Below are 20,927 nucleotides of genomic sequence, written 5' to 3'. Positions count from 1 at the left end.
GTTTCTTAAACCATTAACACTAATCAATGGACTTTACAGCACAAAATGAGGCCATTCAGCCCATTGGGTCTGCGCTGGCTGTCAAGGAGCCATCTAGTCTTACCCCACTTTCCAGCTCTTTATCCATTGCTTTATAGATTGCGGAACTCAACTGCACATCCACGTTCCTTTTGGATATTTATAGAGTTTCTGCCTAATCAGGAAGTGAGTTTCTGAACACGGTCACCCTCTGAGTGTAATTATTTCCCCTTGAATCCCCTCTAAACTCTCTAACCCCTACATTAAATTTTTGCCTTCTGGTTATGGACCGCTCAACCAAGGAAATTACATCCTCCTTATCCACTCTAAGTGGAACCCTCAGGCTTTTATACATTTTAATTTGGTGTTGGTCTCTGAGATCTCCACTCTCAGCCTTCCCCTTTCCAAAGAAAATAATCCTTCCCTGTCCAAATGCGCCTCAGCGTTCGTGGTTCCTCAGCGGACCCAAGTGGAATAAGCACAATGTACTTTTGGATTACATCACCGACATTCCCAATGCAAGTCAGATATTGCTGAAGTTGCAGTTCTTTCAAATTCAATTTTCGTTTTGGAGATCGGAACAGCAGTGACACAGCCTCAGCCCAAGGAATCAAAAACACTCCTCACTGCACCAGCTCGCAAGGGCCAAGAACTGAAGGCAGACTGAAACCGGTGACGAACGCCAGATTGGTTTGTTTCTGGTGTTTTCTATCCCTCTCTTGTTTTCCTTCCCCCTCCGTCGGCTCCCGGGCCCCTTTCTTCACTCCTATTGGCCTGGCTGTTCCTCCCAGTGATTTCCCCCCCCTTTTTATTTCTGCGGATACTCATCTTCTCCCCTCCTCATTCCCATTGTGAAGGTTGCCCTGTGTGAAGGGACCATGCCCTTCATTTGAGGACTTATTGCTTTCTGCTGCGTGTCTCAGATTTACTAGGCTGATACCGGAGTTGAGCTGTGAGGAGAGGCTGAATAAACTGGGCTTGTACTCGTTAGAGTTTAGAAGAATGAGGGGAGATCTCATTGAGACGTATAAGATGATGAATGGGATGGATAGGATAGAGGTGGAGAGACTCTTCCCGCTCAAAAAAGACAGTAGGACTAGGGGGCACAGCCTCAAGATAAAGGGGGGGCGGTTTAGAACGGAGTTGAGGAGGAACTTCTTCACTCAAAGGGTGGTGAATCTCTGGAATTCTCTGCCCGTTGAAGTGGTGGAGGCTGCCTCGCTAAATATTTTTAAGACGCGGGTTGATGGGTTTTTGATAGGCAAGGGGATTAAGGGTTATGGGGAGAGGGCGGGAAAGTGGAACTGAGCAGCGACAGATCAGCCATGATCTTATTGAATGGCGGGGCAGGCTCGAAGGGCTAGATGGCCTACTCCTGCTCCTATTTCTTATGTTCTTATTTCCCTGTTAACTGTGTGCTAGGTCCATGACGGAATTCTAAAACAAACGTCCAGCACCCTCTGAATGATAATGAAGGGGGTGGATAGGGTAGAGGTAGAGAGATTCTTCCCGCTTAGAAAGGATAGCAGGACTAGAGGGCACAGCCTCAAGATAAGGGGGGGGGGCGCAGTTTAGATCAGAGTTGAGGAGGAACTTCTTCACTCAAAGGGTGGTGAATCTCTGGAATTCTCTGCCTGTTGAAGTGGTGGAGGCTACCTCGCTAAATATATTTAAGTCACGGGTAGATAGGTTTCTGATAGACAGGGGAATTAAGGGTTATGGGGAGAAAGCGGGAAAGTGGAACTGATCCACTTCAGATCAGCCATGATCTTATTGAATGGCGGGGCAGGCTCGAAGGGCTAGGTGGCCTACTCCTGCTCCTTGTTCTTATGTTCTCTGTAATTAGATGGGTGAACTTTGATCCAGTTGCCTTACATTGAATGTTCTCAATTCAATTGAGAATTGAAATCTGCCTCAGAATTCAATTCTCAATTGAATTCAATTCTGCTCACACTTTTTATGTTTCCAAATGCTTTCATAAAATTATAGAATCCCTACAGTGCACAAGAGGCCATTTGGCCCATCAAGTCTGCGCTGACTCTCTGAAAGAGCACCCTACCTAGGCCCAATCCCCCACCGTAACCCCGTAACCCTCTGTATTTACCACGGCGAATCCCCCTAACCAACACATCTTTGGACACTAAGGGGCTAATCTACCGTACATCTTTGGAGTGTGGGAAGGAAACCGGAGCACCCGGAGGAAACCCACGCAGACACGGGGAGAACGTGTAGACTCCACACAGAGATTGTGGAGTGTGCTGCCCCTTCATCAGGTGAGCGAGGTAGCGCTCTGAAAGCTTGTGATCCGAAATAAGCCTTTCGGACTTTAACCTGGTGTTGTGATGCTTCTTACCATTTCAGTAATCACAGCTATTTCAATAATCCAAGTTATTTCTCCAAGTTGCACCCCCTCCACTCCAGCCTCCCCTCCCCCCATTCCTGTTCCTGCGGATGCAGCTATGGGGGCTTCACACACAATGATTAACATGTTCTACTCCTTAGAAAGATAAAACGAGTGGCCTTTTTCTTTCTGTTAGATGTTCTCAGGCTAGTATTAGTCAACAAAAACATCATAATTTTGAGCATCCTTCCAAACCCCCCCGTTGTTTCCACAAGGCTACGCTCTGAGCTGTGAACCCTGTCATTTATCCTGTGGAATCGGAAAGAGTTTAATTTCACTCGGCCACGTTCCAAGTGTAACCGTGTCTCTGGCAGATCCTGCCCTACGTCACTGATATCTAATTAAGCTCGTTCGAGTGATCCAAACCCAGACGCTGATCTTTGGGTGTTGGGGTATAACACTCCCTGGTGTATCTGTCCATACTCTGGCAAAAACGTAAAATTATTCAGCTAGAACTTAGAACCTTTTCTCATCCAGTAAACATTTTGTGCTGTATTTAGAGCCAGGGGGTGGTGTGTGTGTGTGTGTGGAGGAGGGGGTGTGGGGGTTGTTACTGTCTTTAGAGCAGCGGGGGAGGGGGGTTAGTCAGCTGTTAACCAGAAGCAAATATTGAGGTCCATCCAGTGATGGAATCATCAAATCCCTACAATGCAGAAGGAGCCATTCAGCCCATCGAGTCTGCACCGACCGCAACTCCACCCAGCCCCCATCCCCGTGGCCCCACATATTTAATCTACTCGTTCCCCCTAACACTAAGGGACAATGTAACATGGCCAATCCACCCACCCGGCACGTCTTTCAGACTGTGGGCCGAAACCCACGCAGGCATGGGGAGAACGTGCAAACTCCACAAAGACAGTGACCCAAGCCAGTAACCTGAGGGGAGAGATTCAATTTATTCACAAGGGAAGCAGAGGAGAGCACAGGAAATTTTGTTCTTTTTTCACACAGCAGGTTGTTGTGATCCGGAACATGCTAGAAAAGGCAGTGGAAGCAAGTTTAATAATAACCGTGGAAGAAAGAATTCAATGTATACTCGAAGTGGTAACATTTGAAGGGCAAAGGAAAGGCTAATTGAACAGTCTTTTAAAAGAGCTAGCACAGGCTCAATGGGCTGAATAGCCTCCTTCTGTGCTGTAACCACTCTATGATTGTCTGATAAACCAGTGCCCCAGTACACATTCACTTATCTTCTGTACATATTAGATATGCTTTGAAGCAAATGATAACACTTGCTGCTAAAACCCTTATTTTAATTTTTTTTTTCAAATGTTTATTCACTCCCATTACAGATGCTGTTCTCACCATCAGATCCCCTAAAAGCCCAGTGATAGGTTAGCAATGGATCGGTGATCGAACGCATCTGGAGTTCTGGGAACCCCAGGAGATAGCCATAGGATCCCTATGGTGTAGAAGGTCCATCAAACCTGCACCAATAACAATCCCACCCAGGCCTTATCCCCATAGTCCCATGTATTTACCCTGCTAATCCCCCTGATGCTAAGGGGCAATTTAGCATGGCCAATCAACTTAACCCGCACATCTTTGGACTGTGGAAGAAAACTGGAGCACCCGGAGGAAACACACGCAGAGCAAGTTCGAAAGTAGACTCCACACAATCACCCAAGGCTGGAATTGAACCCGGGTCCCTGGCACTATGAAGCAGCAGTGCTAACCACTGTGCCAGCATGCCATCTTAGATTGGCTACAATGAAACTGGGGATAAAAGGTTTAATTGTAAGCACAGGTTGTACAGACTGGGTCTGTCTCCACTTCACTAGAGAAAATAATCTAAATGAATTGAAGATAATTGAAGATTTTGATCAGGCAGATAGCGCGAAACGATTCCCTCTGGGGAAGGGGAGTCCAGACTCAGGACTGATTTGAAGAATACCTTTCTCACACGAAGGCTAGTGAAAATCTGGAACGCAATCCCCCCCGCCAAAAAAAAATTATTGAGATAATTAAAACATTCCAAAACTCAGTGTGATTTTAAGTGGTAGATGTGGAACCAATATATAGATCACTCATGATTGAATTGAATAGTGGAGTGTCTGCGTGGGTTTCCTCCAGGTGCTCTGGTTTCCTCCCATGGTCCAAAGATGTGCGGGTTAGGTGGATTGGCCATGATAAATTGCCCCTTAAGGTACCGGGATGTGTAGGTTAGAAGGATTAGTGGGGTAAATATGTGGGGTGGTTATGGGGATAGAGCCTAGGTGAGATTGTCGTCATTGTAGACTCAATGGGCTGAAGGGCCTCTTCTGCACTGTAGGGATTCTATGACTGTGAGGGGCAAAGTGGCCTCCCTCCTGTCCCTATGTCTCACTCCCTGGTGATCCCTCAAAGCAAGGAGGGGGATGCCTCAGAGTGCAGACGTTTCAAAACATAGAAACTAGAAGCAGGAGTGGGCCATTCGGCCCTTTGAGGCTGTTCTACCATTCAATATTGTCATGGCTGATCCTCTATCTGAATGCCATATTCCAGCTTTCTCCCCATATCCCTTGATGCCATTAAAATCTTTAAAAAAATTCTATCTCTTCCTTGAATATATTTGGTGACTAGGCCTCCATGCGCTCCGTGGTAGAGAGTTCCACAGGTTCACCACCTTCTGAGTGAAAAAATCGCTCCTCATCTCAGCACTAAATGGTCTACCCCATATCCTGAGCCTGTGTCCCCTGGTTTTAGGCTCCCCAGTAAGAAGTCTCACAACACCAGGTTAAAGTCCAACAGGTTTATTTGGTAGCTAAATCCACTAGTTTTTGGAGCGTTGCCCCTAGACTCCCCAACCTGGGAAAGCATGCTTGCTGCACTTGGTCTGTCCTAGCCTATGAGAATTCACTCAGATCTTCTAAATTCTAGTGAATACGGGCCCCGTCCAGCCAATCTCTCCACAGAGGACAACCCTGGTGTCAGCCCAGTGGATTTCTGTTGCACTCTTGCTATGGCAAATGTATCCTTTCTTAGTTAGGGAGATCATAATTGCACGCAATACTCCAGATGAGGTCTCGCCAAAGCTCTATCTAACTGCAGTAAGACCATCCTACTTCTGAACTCAAATCTTACAATGAAGGCCAATGTACCATTTGAACATAGGGAGACTGTTATTTCCCTAGAGTGCAGTGACGAGGGGATTTCCGCACGTTCTCCCCGTGTCTGTGTGGGTTTCCTCCAGGTGCTCTGGTTTCCTCCCATATCTGAAAGATATGCTGGTTAGGTGCATTGTTCATGCTAAGTTCTCCCTCAGTGTACCCAAACAGGTGCCTGGATGTGGCAAGTAGGGAATTTTCACTGACTTCATTGCAGTGTTAATGTACTCGTGACACTAACAAATAAACTTTAGATCAGCCGTGATCTTCTCAGATGGCAGTGCTGGCAGGAGGAGCTGAATGGCCTCCTCCTGATTCTAAGTGTTGTGTTCACTCGACTCAATAAGGGCCTCCACCTGCTCCGATACCCTTTCACTTTCACATTTTCCATTTACGCGGCGCACCCAATTTTTGGATGATCTTTAGATTGAGAATTAGGAATCTCTTTGAATGACTGCCCCCAGATGATCAGAGTCCCAATTCTCAGAGAGGGCGACACGCCACATGATATTCTAGTTCGGCAAGGCACATCTGTAGCAGAGGAGTTGAGAATACCTTTGATTTCTTGCTGAGTTTCATTTCCTTCGATCACCGTAAAGAAACAAGAAGCATGTTAAATTGAGAGAAGTTTTCAGTGCGACAGAGTAAATACAGTTCACAGTTAGCACCAGAATCAATGCTGTTAATCAAACCATGGGAACAATACGCAAGTCTGTGAGTGGGGCAACATTAGATCACACACTCTTGACCACTATTTTCACAATAGTTTATCTGTAACTATGATGGGCATTATAGACTAAAGAGACTGAAGTCTGCCTGCAAGTGTCAATACTTACAGTGGATTTGGGATAGATACAGATGTGGAGGGAATGGATAATCTGGGTCAGTGACGTCAGGGAGTAACTAGCACAGTGCGCAGTGTTACAATCCTTGTGTGTGTGATATAGAAACAGAAAGTGCTGGAAAAACTCAGTGGGTCTGATAGCAGACGAAGAGAGGAACAGACCACCCACAACCCACACCTCTTGTTCCATGACATCTTTGTCATTTAGTCCCTCCCGTCCTCTACCCTACCCCTCAGCTCCTGTTTCTTGCACCTTCCACTCCCCCTGTTAGACCCTACATGGTAAGAAATAGGAACAGGAGTCGGTCGTTCGGCCCCTCGAGCTTGTACTGCCGTTCAGTAGGATCGTGGCTGATCTGATATTCCCCATGTCCACTTTCCTGCCCTTTCCCGTAACACTTGTACCCCTTACTGATCAAAAATCTCTCTATCTCAGCCTTAAATATATACATGATGTGGAGATGCTGGCGTTGGATTGGGGTAAGCACAGTATGTAGTCTTACAACACCAGGTTAAAGTCCAACAGGTTTATTTGGAATCACGAGCTTTCGGAGCGCTGCCCCTTCATCAGGTGAGTGTGACTCCACCGATGAAGAGAGAAATTTCTTCTCTTCTCAGTCTTAAGCTGGTGTCCCTTTATTCTGAGACTCTGTCCTCTGGTCCTAGACTCTCCCGTGAGGGGATACATCCACTCAGCATTTATTTACCCTGTCAAGCCCCTTATATTTCAATGAGATGACCCCTCATTCTTCTAAACTCCAATGAGTAGAGTCCCAACCTGTTTAACCTTTCCTGATAAGACAATCCCTCCTTTTAAGCGCATCACCTTTCTACTTCCCGACAGTTGCAATGAAGAGTCACACGGATTTGAAAGGTTAACTCTGTTTCTCTCTCCACAGATGCTGCTGAGTTTTTCCAGCATTCTCTGTTTTGGTTTCTGATCTTTGGCATCCCCAGTGTTATTCTTACCTGGCAACCCGGGGGTTTTCACAGTAACTTCACTGCAGTGTTAACGTAAACCTACTTGTGACACTAGTAAATAAACTTTGAAACAATTCCGCAGCGAGGTTTATTTTAACCACAAAATGTGCAGAGGTAAAAGTTTGCAAAATGGGAGTTAAGGATTAGATATCAAAATAAACTTGTAAAGATTAAAAAGAGCCTTGGATAGATGCTCTGGGGACCCGGGTTCAAATCCCACCATGGTAGGTGGTGAAATTTGAATTCAGTAAAAATCTACAATTAATAATGACAAGAGGTCACACAACACCAGGTTATAGTCCAACAGGTTTATTTGAAATTACAAGCTTTCAGAGTGACTCACGCGATGAAGGAGCAGTGCTCTGAAAGCTCGTGATTTCAAATAAACCTGTTGGACCATAACCTGGTATCGTGTGATGTCGCATCATGTTCACCCCAGTCCAACACCAGCATCTCCACATCGAGTCTAATAATGTTTCACTATTGCCCTTGAGGGAAGGAAATCCTTACCTGGTCTGGTCGACATGTGACTCCAGACCCACTGGGTGGAATTTTATCGGCACATCCACCCAAGTTTCGTACGGTTGTGTCCAAGGCCAACAAAGAACGCCGTTCTCCGAGCCTCGCCTGCCCCCCCAAATTGGGGCAGGCGAGCCGGTAAAATTCAGGCCACTGACTCTTAAACACCCTCTAAAGGGCCACTGAGTCAAAGGGTAGTTAGGGATGGACAATAAGGGCTGGTCCAGTCAGTGACCCCCACATCAATAAATAAAAACAATGAAGAGAATATGAAAGTTACGTGAAAACAATCATGAGGCCTTCAATAACAAAATAATTACAAATGAGAATGACCACCTTAATTTTTAGTTAGTTTTTTTTATTAGTGTCACAAGTAGGCTTACATTAATACTGCAATGAAGTCACTGTGAAAATCCCCGAGTCACCAGACTCCGGTGCCTGTTTGGGTACACTGAGGGAGAATTTAGCATGGCCAATGCACCTAACCAGCACAATCTTTCAGACAGTGGGAGGAAACTGGAGACTCACACAGACATTGGAAGAACATGCAGACTCCACACAGCCTGTATCCCACGTTGGAAATCAAACCCGGTCCCTGGAGCTGTGAGGCCGCAGTGCTAACCACTGTGCCACCGTGCCGCCTGTCACTTACTCGCCAATCCTGAGAGATCCAAATTTTTCCCCCTCTTGTTGGTTTTTAAATGTTTCCATGGATTTTGTCTGGAAGCTTTTGGGAAGTACATTCTCACACTGACTCCTGATATTCAGAGTTCATCTTTCAGTTCTCCGATGTTGTGTGTTCCAATGTGCTGCACCTATCAGATCCCGCTTTTCTCTTTTTTATGTTAAGTCTCCTGAACTGATGGCACGTTTACTGTGACATAATTAGTTAGAATATTTAGAATCCCTGCAGTACAGAAGGAGGCCATTCGGCCCATCGAGTCTGCACCGACCACAATCCCACCCAGGCCCTATTCCTGTAGCCCCCCATATTTAATCCTCTGATGCTAGGGTCAATTTAGCATGGCCAATCGAACTAACCCGTACATTGTTGGACTGTGGGAGGGAACCGGAGACACGGGAAGAATTTGCAAACTCCACGCAGCCGGGAATCGAACCCAGTCCCTGGCGCTGTGAGACAGCAGTGCTAACCACTGTGCCACCGTACTATCCCCTGGTTAATTAGATACATCAGATTACATGCAGCAGCCTAGTACATTTAACCATTTTGTGTATTCACTACCTCAGTGCTTCCATTACATCAGCAATTTTAAAGTGTTAAAGGTGTGTCCCATAATCACACTCTAACTGGGGGCAGCAGGCATTAAACATTTTGGAATAAGCAGATTATTGGGACGGCGCAGTTCCCTATCCTTCCTGTGCTGTTTTACTGAGTGTTGTTTCCCTTGCGAAGAGAAGACAGGAGAAGTGACCCGATTGGGGGTCTTTGAAACTACGAAGGGGTCGGAAAGGCTAGGGGTAACAGCGGATATTCCCACTGGTCGGGGAGACCAAAGCTATGGGACGTAAGGTAATCACTAACAAATCCAACAGGGAATTCCAGAGGAACGTCTTTATCCGGTGAGTGCTGAGAATGTGGAACTCATTCCCATGGGAAGTGGTTGAAGTGAATGGTATGGATCCATTTAAGGGAAAGCTGGATAAACACGTGGGAGAAAGGAATAGAAGGATATATTGATAAGATTGGGGGAAGGGAGGCTTGTATGAAGCACAGGGACTAGCATGGACCTGTTGGGCTGAATGGCCTGTTTTTTGTAGCAAATTTTACATTATTACTTTGACTTGTGCTGTCAGATAATCGTTACAAAATGAGTAAAAGGTTGTGGAGAGCCATATCAATGTGCAATAAGTACCCTTAACCACCCAGAAAAATTATGCTGTGCTTTTTTAACATTTTCAGAAGCAGCATATGAGATGCGTTGCCTTCTCCACCAGTGGTGGAGAGGACATCGAAAATAAAGATATTGCTTACGATGAACACACAAGAATATGAGCAAGACTTATCTGGACATGCAGAAGCCACAGAGAATCCAGAAATGCTTTCCTTGCAAAGAGAACACCACATTCAACAGTAACAGGTGACTTTTTAGAAGATTTTTAAATTGTTGGTCCATTCTTAAAGTTACAAAGACAATGCTCAGGATGGATCGGGCAAACCCGAACCCATCTCCTTGCTCGTTCCAAAAAAAAACCAAATTCAAATCAAATCCAATTCATGGATCCCAAGAGAGACAAACAAGATCTAAGCCGACAAGATGAGGCATTGCACCCCATCTTGTGCTCGATCTGAGGCTTAATCTTTGCCAAAGGGCCAGGGGGCAGCAAACACAATATTTAGAGGCTGTGGTGATGTATTGCGGTTTGCGCAGGAAGTCCGAGTTGCCGTGGCAACGTGGGCCTTCTTCATGCACGTTGTAGTCTGGAGCCTTGGATAGTGGTGGCTGAGCCTCCAATGTTCTTTCCATCACACAGCTGACCAGGAACCTCTCCCGCTTTTACCGCTCGCCGCTGGTGCGTTGGAAAGATTTTGCGGGTTGACGCTCAACCTGTCTGGCCGCGTTTCGAACGCACCTTCCTTGGCCTTCAAGCCCTGGGATGAGACTCAAACCCCCAGAGCTCTTGGCTCAGAGGCGGCTATGCTACCCAATACACCACAAAACCTCCAAATAATAGAAGCTGGAACAACCACTTTTGTGTAGCAGAAGTCCCTTATTGGGAGGAGTCCATGAGTGAGAAAAACGTCTCATATATCCAATTCGCCCTTTGATTTTTGCATAGAGCAATGTGCCGAAGCTTTGAGTGATCAAAATGCATTATTTGAGGGGTCTCCCAATAAGCTGCATTCACTGTGTTAATGGCAGCATTCACAGCACACACGCATCAACCTTAATTGGCCAAATACCTCGTTCAGTCGCATTTGTCATGTTAAAATCTGCACAGTGGGGGAGAAAAGCAAATTAAGTGTCGGAAAATGATTTGACATGCAAAGAAAAAAATACACAGAACAACCACACTTGCAGAGGAGGATGCTGCTCTGGGTCGGAAATTTGTGTCCCTATTGCCCCATTGATGGAACTGAAGACCAAAAAGATTGTGGGAGGCGGTCTGATCGGACAACTTTAATTTCGAGGCTTGTGTTAAACTTGCTGCCCTTTAATTAAAATGTGGAGATGCCGGCGTTGGACTGGGGTAAACACAGTAAGAAGTCTCACGACATCAGGTTGAAGTCCAACAGGTTTACTTGATATTAAACCCACAAGCTTTCGGAAACACTGTTCCTTCGTCAGGTGTGTGGAAGGTTCTGATCGGAGAAGGGCATATAAAGTCACACACAGTTTACAGAATACTGATTAGAATGCGAGTCTTTACAGCTAACCTGCTATTCTAGTCTCAAAGGTTCAGACAATGTGAGTGGAGATAGCATTAAGCAGAACCACGATCTTGGGTTCATGTCGCACTATCTGTAACCCCCATGACTTGCCTGAACTTGCATCATCTCACTTACTGTTCAGTCTGGAGACAATACACATCTCTTTAACCTGTGCTAATGCTATCTCCACTCACATTGTCTGCACCTTTAAGACTTGAATAGCAGGTTAGCTGCAAAGACTCGCATTCTAATCAGTGTTCTGTAAACTGTGTGTGTCTTTATATCCCCTTCTCCGATCAGAACCTTCCACACACCTGACGAAGGAACAGCGTTTCCGAAAGCTTGTGGGATTACTATCAAATAAACTGTTTGGGCTTTAACCTGGTGTTGTGAGACTTCTTACTGTCTTTAATTAAAATCCAGGTTTTTTTCAGGCAGATTTGACACTTTCCTTCCAAAGGCTGAATGTTGACGGCTGAAGCTGTCTTGTCAGCGTGTTACTGCCCCTGATTATGACACAACTTTCTCTGCGTTAGGATAACTAGCTCTGTGTTTGCGCGTTAATTACCTGGGTGCATTTGTATCAAAATGACCCTGAACAACATTAGCAACAAAAGTGATCATTTCCGTATTCCACCTATTATAGTCAAGGAGTGAGGCCATTTCATAGAATCACAGAACCTCAGAATCACTGCTGTGCAGAAGGAGGCCATTCAGCCCATCAAGTCTGCACTGCCCACAATCCCTATCTCCCCGTAACCCCACATATTTACTCCGTTAATCCCCCTGGCATTAGGGTCAATTTAGCACAGCCAATCAACGTAACCTGCACATCTTTGGACTGTGGGAGGAACTATGTTAAGTAGTTTGACATTTTCACTAAAGCAGGGGACAGACAGATTTCTCACGTAACCATTCATGGATGATTTTTACAGGTAAAAACTCTACAAAATGTATAGGTTAGTCAGAAGGATGTAGAATATATCTATATTCGAGGGGTATGGTGGCACAGTGGTTAGCACTGCTGTCTCACAGCACCAGGGCCCTGGGTTCGATTCTTGGCTTGGGTCACTGCCTGTGCAGAGTCTGCATGTTCTTCCCGTGTCTGTGTGGGTTTCCTCCGGGTGCTCCGGTTTCGTCCCACAGTCCAAAAGATGTGCTAGTTGGGTGCATTGGCCATGCTAAATTCTCCTTCAGTGTACCCGAACAGGTGCCAGAGTGTGGCAACTAGGGGATTTTCAGAGTAGCTTCATTTCAGTGTTAATGTAAGCCTACTTGTGGGACTAATATATAAACTTTAAAACACTTCAAACTTCTTATTTCTTCCCCAACGTACAATTATTTGAAACTTGAAGCATCAGACTCACCCTGCACTTCCAGAGTTACGGATCTGGAATACTCCAAGCCCAGGCTATTCTTTGCCAGACACCGATACTGTCCCGCATCCTCGATTTGAACACTGCGGATTCTTAAGTTCCCAGACTCAAGGATAGAGGTTCGAGGGCGATCCTTCTATGGACAGAACACATTTCATTATTAGTTGACTCCTGTAAAGCATCGCTTCATTAAGAAAGTTTTTTTAAAAAAAGGAACTGATTCAGAGGTTTTCCGAGGTGAAGTGGGATTTCAGGCTGATGCTCTGGGTGTGGTAAGTGCTGCCTTGTCAGCGGATGCATTTTTTAAATGCTTTGATTTGATTGATTATTGTCACATGTATTGGGATGCCGTGAAAAGTATTGTTTCTTGCGCACCATACAGACAAAGCATACCGTTCATAGAGTACATAGGGGAGAAGGAAAGGAGAGGGTGCAGAATGTAGTATTACAGTCATAGCTGGGGTGCAAAGAAAGATCAACTTAATATAAGGTAGATCCACTCAAAAGCCCCATGACAGCAGGGCAGAAGCTGTTCTTGAATCTGTACATCTTCTCAAACTTTTGTACCTTTTTTCCTGACTTGTTTGAAATGAGTATTCAGTCAAAGCCTCTCCTGCTCTCTCGGGTAGATCTAGGAGACCCCACAACACTTACAAGTTCATAAGGCCATAAGATATAGGAGCAGAATTAGGCCATTCAGCCCATCGAGTCCACTCTGCCAATTGATCTTGGCTGATGTGCTCCTCATCCCCATTTTCCTACCTTCTCCCCATAACCCTTCATCCCCGTTACCAATTAAAAATCTAACTAACTCCTCCTTATATTTATTCTCTGTCCCAGCATTCCCCGCACTTTGGGGCAGCGAATTCCACGGATTCACAGCCCTTTGGGAGAAGTAGTTTCTCCTCAACTCTGTTTTAAATTTGCTGCCCCCTGTCCTAAGACGATGACCTCTTGTCCTAGAATGTCCCACAAGAGGAAGCACCGACTCCACATCTACATTATCCGTACCTTTCATCATCTTGTACACCTCAATTTGATGTCCCCTCATTCTTCTAAATTCCAGAGAGCATCGGCCTATATTGTTCAATCTCTGTTTATATGACAAGCGACACTTTTTTAAAAACTCATCTGTTGGACATGGGCGTCGCTGGCTGGCCAGCATTTATTGCCCATCCCTAGTTGTCCTTAGAGAGGCAGTTGAAAGTCAACCACATTGCTGTGGCTCTGGAGTTATATGTAGGCCAGACCAGGTAAGGATGGCAGATTTCCTTCTCTAAAGGCCATTAGTGAACCAGATGGGTTTTTCCAACAATTGATAATGGTTTCCTGGTCATCAGTAGATTCGTAATTCTAGAGTTTTTTGTGCCGTAGCGGGATAATGCCAGCCATGATCTCCTTGAATGACAGAACAAGCTGGAAGGGCCAAATGACTAGATTTTGCTCCTATGTCTTATGGTCTATTTTGACCAAGACCCAGCATCCAGAACAATAATTCTCCCTCCATCACTGGAGGAGATGATCTGACCATTGTCAGATGGGTGTTTGTGGGAGCTTTCTGTGCACAAAATGGCCACCGCATTTCCAACATTAGGACAATGGTTGGGCTCCAACAGTACTCCATTGGCTGCAGAGGCACCTTAAGGTTGTTAAACATGCTATTTAAAAATATATATGTTTTAATGTGGTGGGCTGGTGACCTATTTCTCCATTGGAGTTGATTAATCGCCAAATGTGACTCAATTCAAAAAGTCCCCGGGTTTTTCCAATTTTGGAAGATTTCAGACACCGTGTCAGATGGAATGGAGGTTGAATCTGTTCCAGCCATTTTGAAACAGGGACAGTTCGTGAATGCTTCCGAATCCTCGGGCTGCATTTCTTGCCGATTCCCAGTCAGTGGCCAGCCTGTGCACGGTAACACCTCGCTCGCAGAGCTCCACAACCGGCGTTGCTTACCCTGAGCGCAGTTTCATCCTTGATCCACGAAATGGCCGGCTTTGGGTTGCCCATTGTACTGCAGGGTAACACGACCTTTGACCCTAACAACACTCTGACGTCGGTGGGTGGCCGCGTGATCTTTGGCTCTGAGGGGAGAAGAAGTAAAGAAAATGACACTTGGGAAATATCGCAACAAATACTCCTTTTTCTCTTGAGAAGTGGTCAATGTATTTATTGATCAAAGGTTAGGCCTTATTGAGTTGGCCTCATCAGGGAAGTAAAATCGCCATTCACATAGCTTCGGAAAAATTACGGTAAAAAGCTTTCTCAACAAAGCCAAGACCTTTGAAGGATATTTACCAGAATTCTATCATGGATGATGGATTTGAATTAGATGGAGAGAAGCTGGGGTAATTTTCTGTGGAGTAGGCAAAGTCAAGGCGAGGTTTAATTTAATGGGATTGAGTGGGATTTAATGGGATTGAGGGTTATAGATAGTCCTATGGCCTGGTAGGTATGGATATGATAGGTGCAACTTGTGGGCCGAAGGGCCTGTCTGTTCTGTAGTGTTCTATGTTCTATGTTTAATCAAAATGTTCAAATAATGAAGATGTGTGAGAAAATAAATAGGGAGGACAGAGTGGCCACAAGAGCAGGTCAGAGACTAGGAATACTGCAGCAAGTAACTCACCTCCTGACTCCCCAAAACCCATCCATCATCTACAGGGCACAAGTGGAATACTCCCCACTTGCCTGGATGGGTGGAGCTCCAACAACACTCAAGAAGCTCGACACCATCCAGAACAAAGCAGCCTGCTTGATTGGCATCACATCCACAAACATCCACTCCCTCTACCACCGACGCTCAGTCGCATGTTGTACAATCTACAACATGCATTGCAGCAATTCACCAAAGATCCTTAGACAGCATCTTCCAAACCCACAATCACTTCCACCTAGAAGGACAAGGGCAGCAGATACATGGGAACACCACCACCTGTGAGTTCCCCTCCAAACCACTCACCATCCTGACTTGGAAATATATTACCATTCCTTTGCAGTCACTGGGTCAAAATCCTGGAATTCCCTCCTTCATGGCATTGTGGGTCAATCCACAGCACATCGATTGCAATGAGTCAAGAAGGCAGCTCACCACCACCTTCTCAAGGGCAACTAGGGATGGGCAATAAATGCTGGCCTAGCCAGTGACACCCATGTCCTATGAATGAATTTTTAAAAAATGGTTTCATTGGCAATAGAGTTGGTTCCCAAATGGAGAATTAAATAAGACCATAAGACCAAAAGACTTAGGAACAGAATTAGGCCACTCGGCCCATTGAGTCTGCTCCACTATTCAATCATGGCTGATATTTTTCTCATTCCCATTCTCCTGCCTTTTCCCTGTAACCCTGATCCTCTTAGCAGTCAAGAACCTATCTATCTCTGTCTTAAAGACATTCAATGATCTGGTCTCCACAACCTTCTGCAGCAAAGAATTTCACAGATTCGCCACTCTCTGGCTGAAGAAATTCCTCCTTGTCTCTCTTTTAAAGGATTGTCCCTTTAGCCTGACGTTGTACCCTCTGGTTCTAGTTTTTCCTACCAGTGGAAACATCCTCTCCATGTCCACTCTATCCAGGCCTCACAGAATCCTGTATGTTTCAATAAGATCTCCACTCATCCTCCTAAACTCCAATGAGTACAGACCCAGAGTCCTCAATTGTTCCTCATACAACAATCTCTTCGTTCCAGGGATCATTCTTATGAACCTCCTCTGGACCCTTTCCAAGGCCAGCATATCTTTCCTCAGATACGGGGCCCAAAACTGCTCACAATACTCCAAATGGGATCTGACCAGAGCCTTATACAGCCTCAGAAGTACATCCCTACTCTTGTATTCTAGCCCTCTTGATATGAATGCTAACATTGCATTTGCCTTCCTAACTGCTGACTGAACCTTCAGGCTAACCTGAAGAGAATCTTGAACAATGACTCCCGAGTCCCTTTGATCATTGGAAAACCGTTAGTCGTGAAAAGATGGGAAGTGTTTTTAGGCGATGAGTTGTCACAATTTGGAATGTACTTCCTGGGAGTATGGTGGCAGTAGGTTCAATGGTAACTTTCAAAATGCAATTGAATATCTGGTTGAGAATGAAAATTTGCAGGACTATGGGGAAAGAGCAGGAGCAGTAGAACAAATGGGAAGTTCTTTTGGGGAGCTAGTATATGGACGATGGGCTGAATGGTCAGTTTCAGTGCTGTGTGACTCCATTCCAGAACAAGCTCATTCCCCCAACCCCCTCTCCCTCTTTGATTGGGGGCATGGAGTTGGGGGTAGGGTGTTAGCGTGGATAGAGGATTGGTTGTCAAATAGGAGGCAGAGAGTGGGGGTCAATGGGTGCTATTCGGATTGGCGGTTGGTGACTAGTGGAGTGCCCCAGGGGTCGGTGCTGCGGCTTCAGCTATTTACCATTTATATAGATGATCTGGAGGAGGGAACTGAGTGTAGGGTGTCGAAATTTGCTGATGACACCAAGATTGGTGGAACGGCAAATTGTGTGGAGGGTGTGGAAAGCCTGCAGAAGGATCTAGATAGGCTGGGCGAATGGGCCAGGAACTGGCAAATGGAATTTAATGTTGGCAAGTGTGAAGTTGTCCACTTTGGTAGGAATAATGGTAGGAAGGACTATTACTTACATGGCGAAAAACTGCAGCATGCAACGGTGCAGAGGGACCTCGGGGTCCTTGTGCATGAGTCGCAAAAACCCAGCCTGCAGGTGCAGCAGGTGATCAGGAAGGCGAATGGGATGCTGGCCTTCATAGTGAGGGGGATTGAATATAAAAGTAGGGAGGTCTTGCTGCAACTGTACAGGGCACCAGTGAGGCCGCAGCTGGAGTACTGTGTGCAGTTTTGGTCGCCGCACTTACGCAAGGATATTTTGGCCTTGGAGGGAGTGCAGAGGAGGTTTACTGGGCTGATACCGGAGTTGAGGAGGTTGAGCTATGAGGAGAGGCTGAATAAACTAGGCTTGTACTCGTTAGAGTTTAGAAGAATGAGGGGAGATCTCATTGAGACATATAAGATGATGAATGGGATGGATAGGATAGAGGTGGAGAGGCTCTTCCTGCTCAGAAAGGACAGTAGGACTAGAGGGCACAGCCTCAAGATAAAGGGGGGGCGGTTTAGAACGGAGTTGAGGAGGAACTTCTTCACTCAAAGGGTGGTGAATCTCTGGAATTCTCTGCCCGTTGAAGTGGTGGAGGCTGCCTCGCTAAATATATTTAAGACGCGGGTTGATAGGTTTTTGATAGGCAAGGGGATTAAGGGTTATGGGGAGAGGGCGGGAATGTGAAACTGAGCCACGACAGATCAGCCATGATCTTATTGAATGGCGGGGCAGGCTCAAAGGGCTAGATGGCCTACTCCTGCTCCTATTTCTTATGTTCTTATGAACACAGTAATTTTCCGTTTCATGATTTTTCTTCACATTTCATCCCATCAGGCCCAGGAAGGCTGGGTTTCTGAACTCAAACCGTTTGCAAAGGCAGGAGCAGTGAGCACGGGCCACCCTTAGCTGTGGTGGCTGTCTTGAGTGTTGTCTTGGTGAACGAGGTTTGCTTGCGAACCCTCCCGTTGTCGAATGATACAATGGGAAGTTCCCAAAGAAAGGAAAGGGTGGATAGGCCTTAGGGGAAATACACCGCAGCCAAGAAAAATGATTGAGGAACATCTTGTGTAGAAATGGGAAGTTACATATGGTGCCACCTGTTATTGTGCCAACAGCAAGCACTCTTGCCTCTGATTCAGAGGACTGCCTGGTCAAGTCCTACTTGAAAGCAGAAATGTGTAGACAACATCAGAAAAGATTTACTAGGATGCTACCGGGGACTCGATGGTTTGAGTTATAAGGAGAGGCTGGATAGACTGGGATTTTTTTTTCCCTGGAGCGTAGGAGGCTGAGGGGTGAAGTTATAAAGGTCTATAAAATAATGAGGGGCGTAGATAAGGTAGTCAAAATCTTTTCCCAAAGGCAAGTAAGTCTTAAAAACTAGAGGGCACAGGGTTAAGGTGAGAGGGGAGAAATACAAAAGGCTCTGGAGGGACAATTGTTTCACACAGAGGGTGGTGAGTGTCTGGAACGAGCTGCCAGAGGTAGTAGTTGAGGTGGGTACAATTTTGCCTTTTAAAAAGCATTTAGACAGTTACATGGGTGAGATGGGCATAGAGGGATACGGGCCAACGGGGGCAATTGGACAAGCTTAGCAGTTAAAGAAAAAAGACAGCATGGACAAGTTGGGCCAAAAGGCCTGTTTCCATGATGTAAACCTCTCTGATTCTATGACGAGTGTACCTGGGACAGTGCTCAATGGTGCTGTGTTTTCGGTGAGTTAAACTGAGCTTCTCTCTGTCCTCCCAAGTACACAGGAAATTATCCACTGCTTCGAAGGAGAGCAGGGTGGAGGGGGGTAGAGGGGGTGGGGGGATCTCTGTGGTGCTGTGGCCATTATTTATCCCTCCCCAACAACACCGAAAAACAAACGATCTGATCATTATCGCACTGTTACTCGACAGCAGCTCGTAACCGACTGCCGCACATTTCCTTCATTACAGCAGAAATAACGCTGCAAGTATATCTCATTGGCTTTAAGCTCACCTAGGATGTACTTAGGTTTTGCAAGATGATATATACATAGAGCTCGACAGTGCAGAAGGAGGCCATTTGGCCCATCGAGTCTGCACTGACCACAATCTCCCCCAGGCTCTATCCACATAACCCCATGCATTAACCCTGCTAATCCCCCTGACACTAAGGGTCAATTTAGCACAGCCAATCCACCTAACCCACACATCTTCGGGTGTGGGGGGGAAACCGGAGCACCCGGAGATAACCCACGCAGACACGGGGAGAACGTGCAAACTCCACACAGACAGTGACCCAAGCCGGGAATCGTCCTTGATGCTGTGAGGCAGCAGCGCTAACCACAGAGCCACCGTGCCACCATACATGTGCAAACTGAGTTAGTTTCGGATAACTCCTACTTACTCATTTTCACCTGTAGAGCTCCACAGCTTTGCACCGAGCTCCCCACGCCATTGTTAGCTGTACAACAGTACACTCCATTGTCCGTATCTTCAACGCTGAGTATGGTTAATATCTGGCCATTTTCTGTCGTGCTGTAACGGGTGTCAAACGGCCTGGAGGTTGTGACAAGAAAAGTCAATACCATTTATTTGTCAAATTACTAACCCATAAGTGGAAATACCAGTAAATTAAAGTGGGCAGCTCAACGTAACCCAACATTTCCACGTCGTATTGTGCAGACAGCAACAAAATAACAGTGCTGTCCTCAAAGAAAGTTATCCACAAAGGTCCAATGATTGCTTTACGAGTGGCACGGTGGCACAATGGTTAGCACGGCCGCCTCACAGTGCCAGAGTCCCGGGTTAAAATTCTGGCCTTGGGTCTGTGTGGAGTTTGCACGTTCTCCCCGTGTCAGTGTGGGTTTCCTCCAGTTTCCTCCCACACTCCAAAGATGTGTAGGTTACGTGGATTGGTCATGTTACATTGCCCCCTTAGTGTGTAAAGATGTGTAGGTTAGATGGATTAGACATGGGAAATGTGTAGGGTTATAGGGATAGGGCAGGGCCAGGATCTGAGTAAGACACTCTGTCAGAGAGTCAGTGCAGGCTTAATGGGCCGAATGGCCTCTTCTAGACTGTAGGGACTCTATGAACTTATTCTCTGGCAACGGATTCCTCCTGCCCCAACATCAGTTTAAATGTGGAACCAAGTCAAGGGGATCACCAGGAATGAGAAACAGTGAAGTCATCAAGCAGCATAAACAACCAGTAGCATTGAAGTATTGTCACAGACAGCAAACCAGGAAGTCAAATGCACTGATCACCCTTCATGTTTTTTTACTGTCATTTTACATAGAGTAAACTAAAACACGGGGCGCACACATGCAAATGAAGAGAGAAGATGAAACATTATAAGCAAACTTCTTCTTGGAAATGTGGATATTGTTCCAACTGCAATGAGGAACTTTACATTCCTCAAACATAAAATTGTTTTTAAGTGTGAGAGAGATTGTTCAGGAGTAATTGTGAACTTAGTACACTGTCAAACATTTACTGTACTGTCTGGAGACAATACACATCTCTTTAAACTGTGATCAGTGCTCCTTCCACTCACATTATCAGCCACTTCAGGTCTTGAACAGCAGGTTAGGTGTAAGGATTCGCATTTTAATCAGTAATCTCTAAACTGTCTGTGCTTTATATGCTCTGTCTGAGGCCAGAACTCTCCATTCACCTGACGAAGGGGGTAACCCCGAAAGCTAGTGAGTATATTATCAAATAAATAGGTTG

General features: G+C 45.8%; 1 protein-coding gene across 1 annotated transcript in view; it reads right to left on the bottom strand.

Annotated features, from left to right (window-relative positions):
- The window catches only part of musk (muscle, skeletal, receptor tyrosine kinase), a 137,388-nt gene that overhangs the window by 105,189 nt on the left and 11,272 nt on the right, over positions 1-20,927 (bottom strand). The window contains exons 3-5 of the mRNA XM_080189607.1: positions 19,600-19,751; positions 14,573-14,700; positions 12,608-12,752 (exon numbers count right to left, since the gene is read on the bottom strand). Of these exons, the coding sequence (XP_080045733.1) occupies positions 12,608-12,752; positions 14,573-14,700; positions 19,600-19,751 (425 nt within the window). The remainder of the gene's footprint in view (positions 1-12,607; positions 12,753-14,572; positions 14,701-19,599; positions 19,752-20,927) is intronic.

This window comes from Carcharhinus amblyrhynchos, chromosome 5 (genome assembly GCF_965287045.1).
Source record: "Carcharhinus amblyrhynchos chromosome 5, sCarAmb.v2.hapA, whole genome shotgun sequence".
Classification (NCBI taxonomy): domain Eukaryota; kingdom Metazoa; phylum Chordata; class Chondrichthyes; order Carcharhiniformes; family Carcharhinidae; genus Carcharhinus; species Carcharhinus amblyrhynchos.
This window is presented reverse-complemented; position numbering and strand designations above follow the sequence as displayed.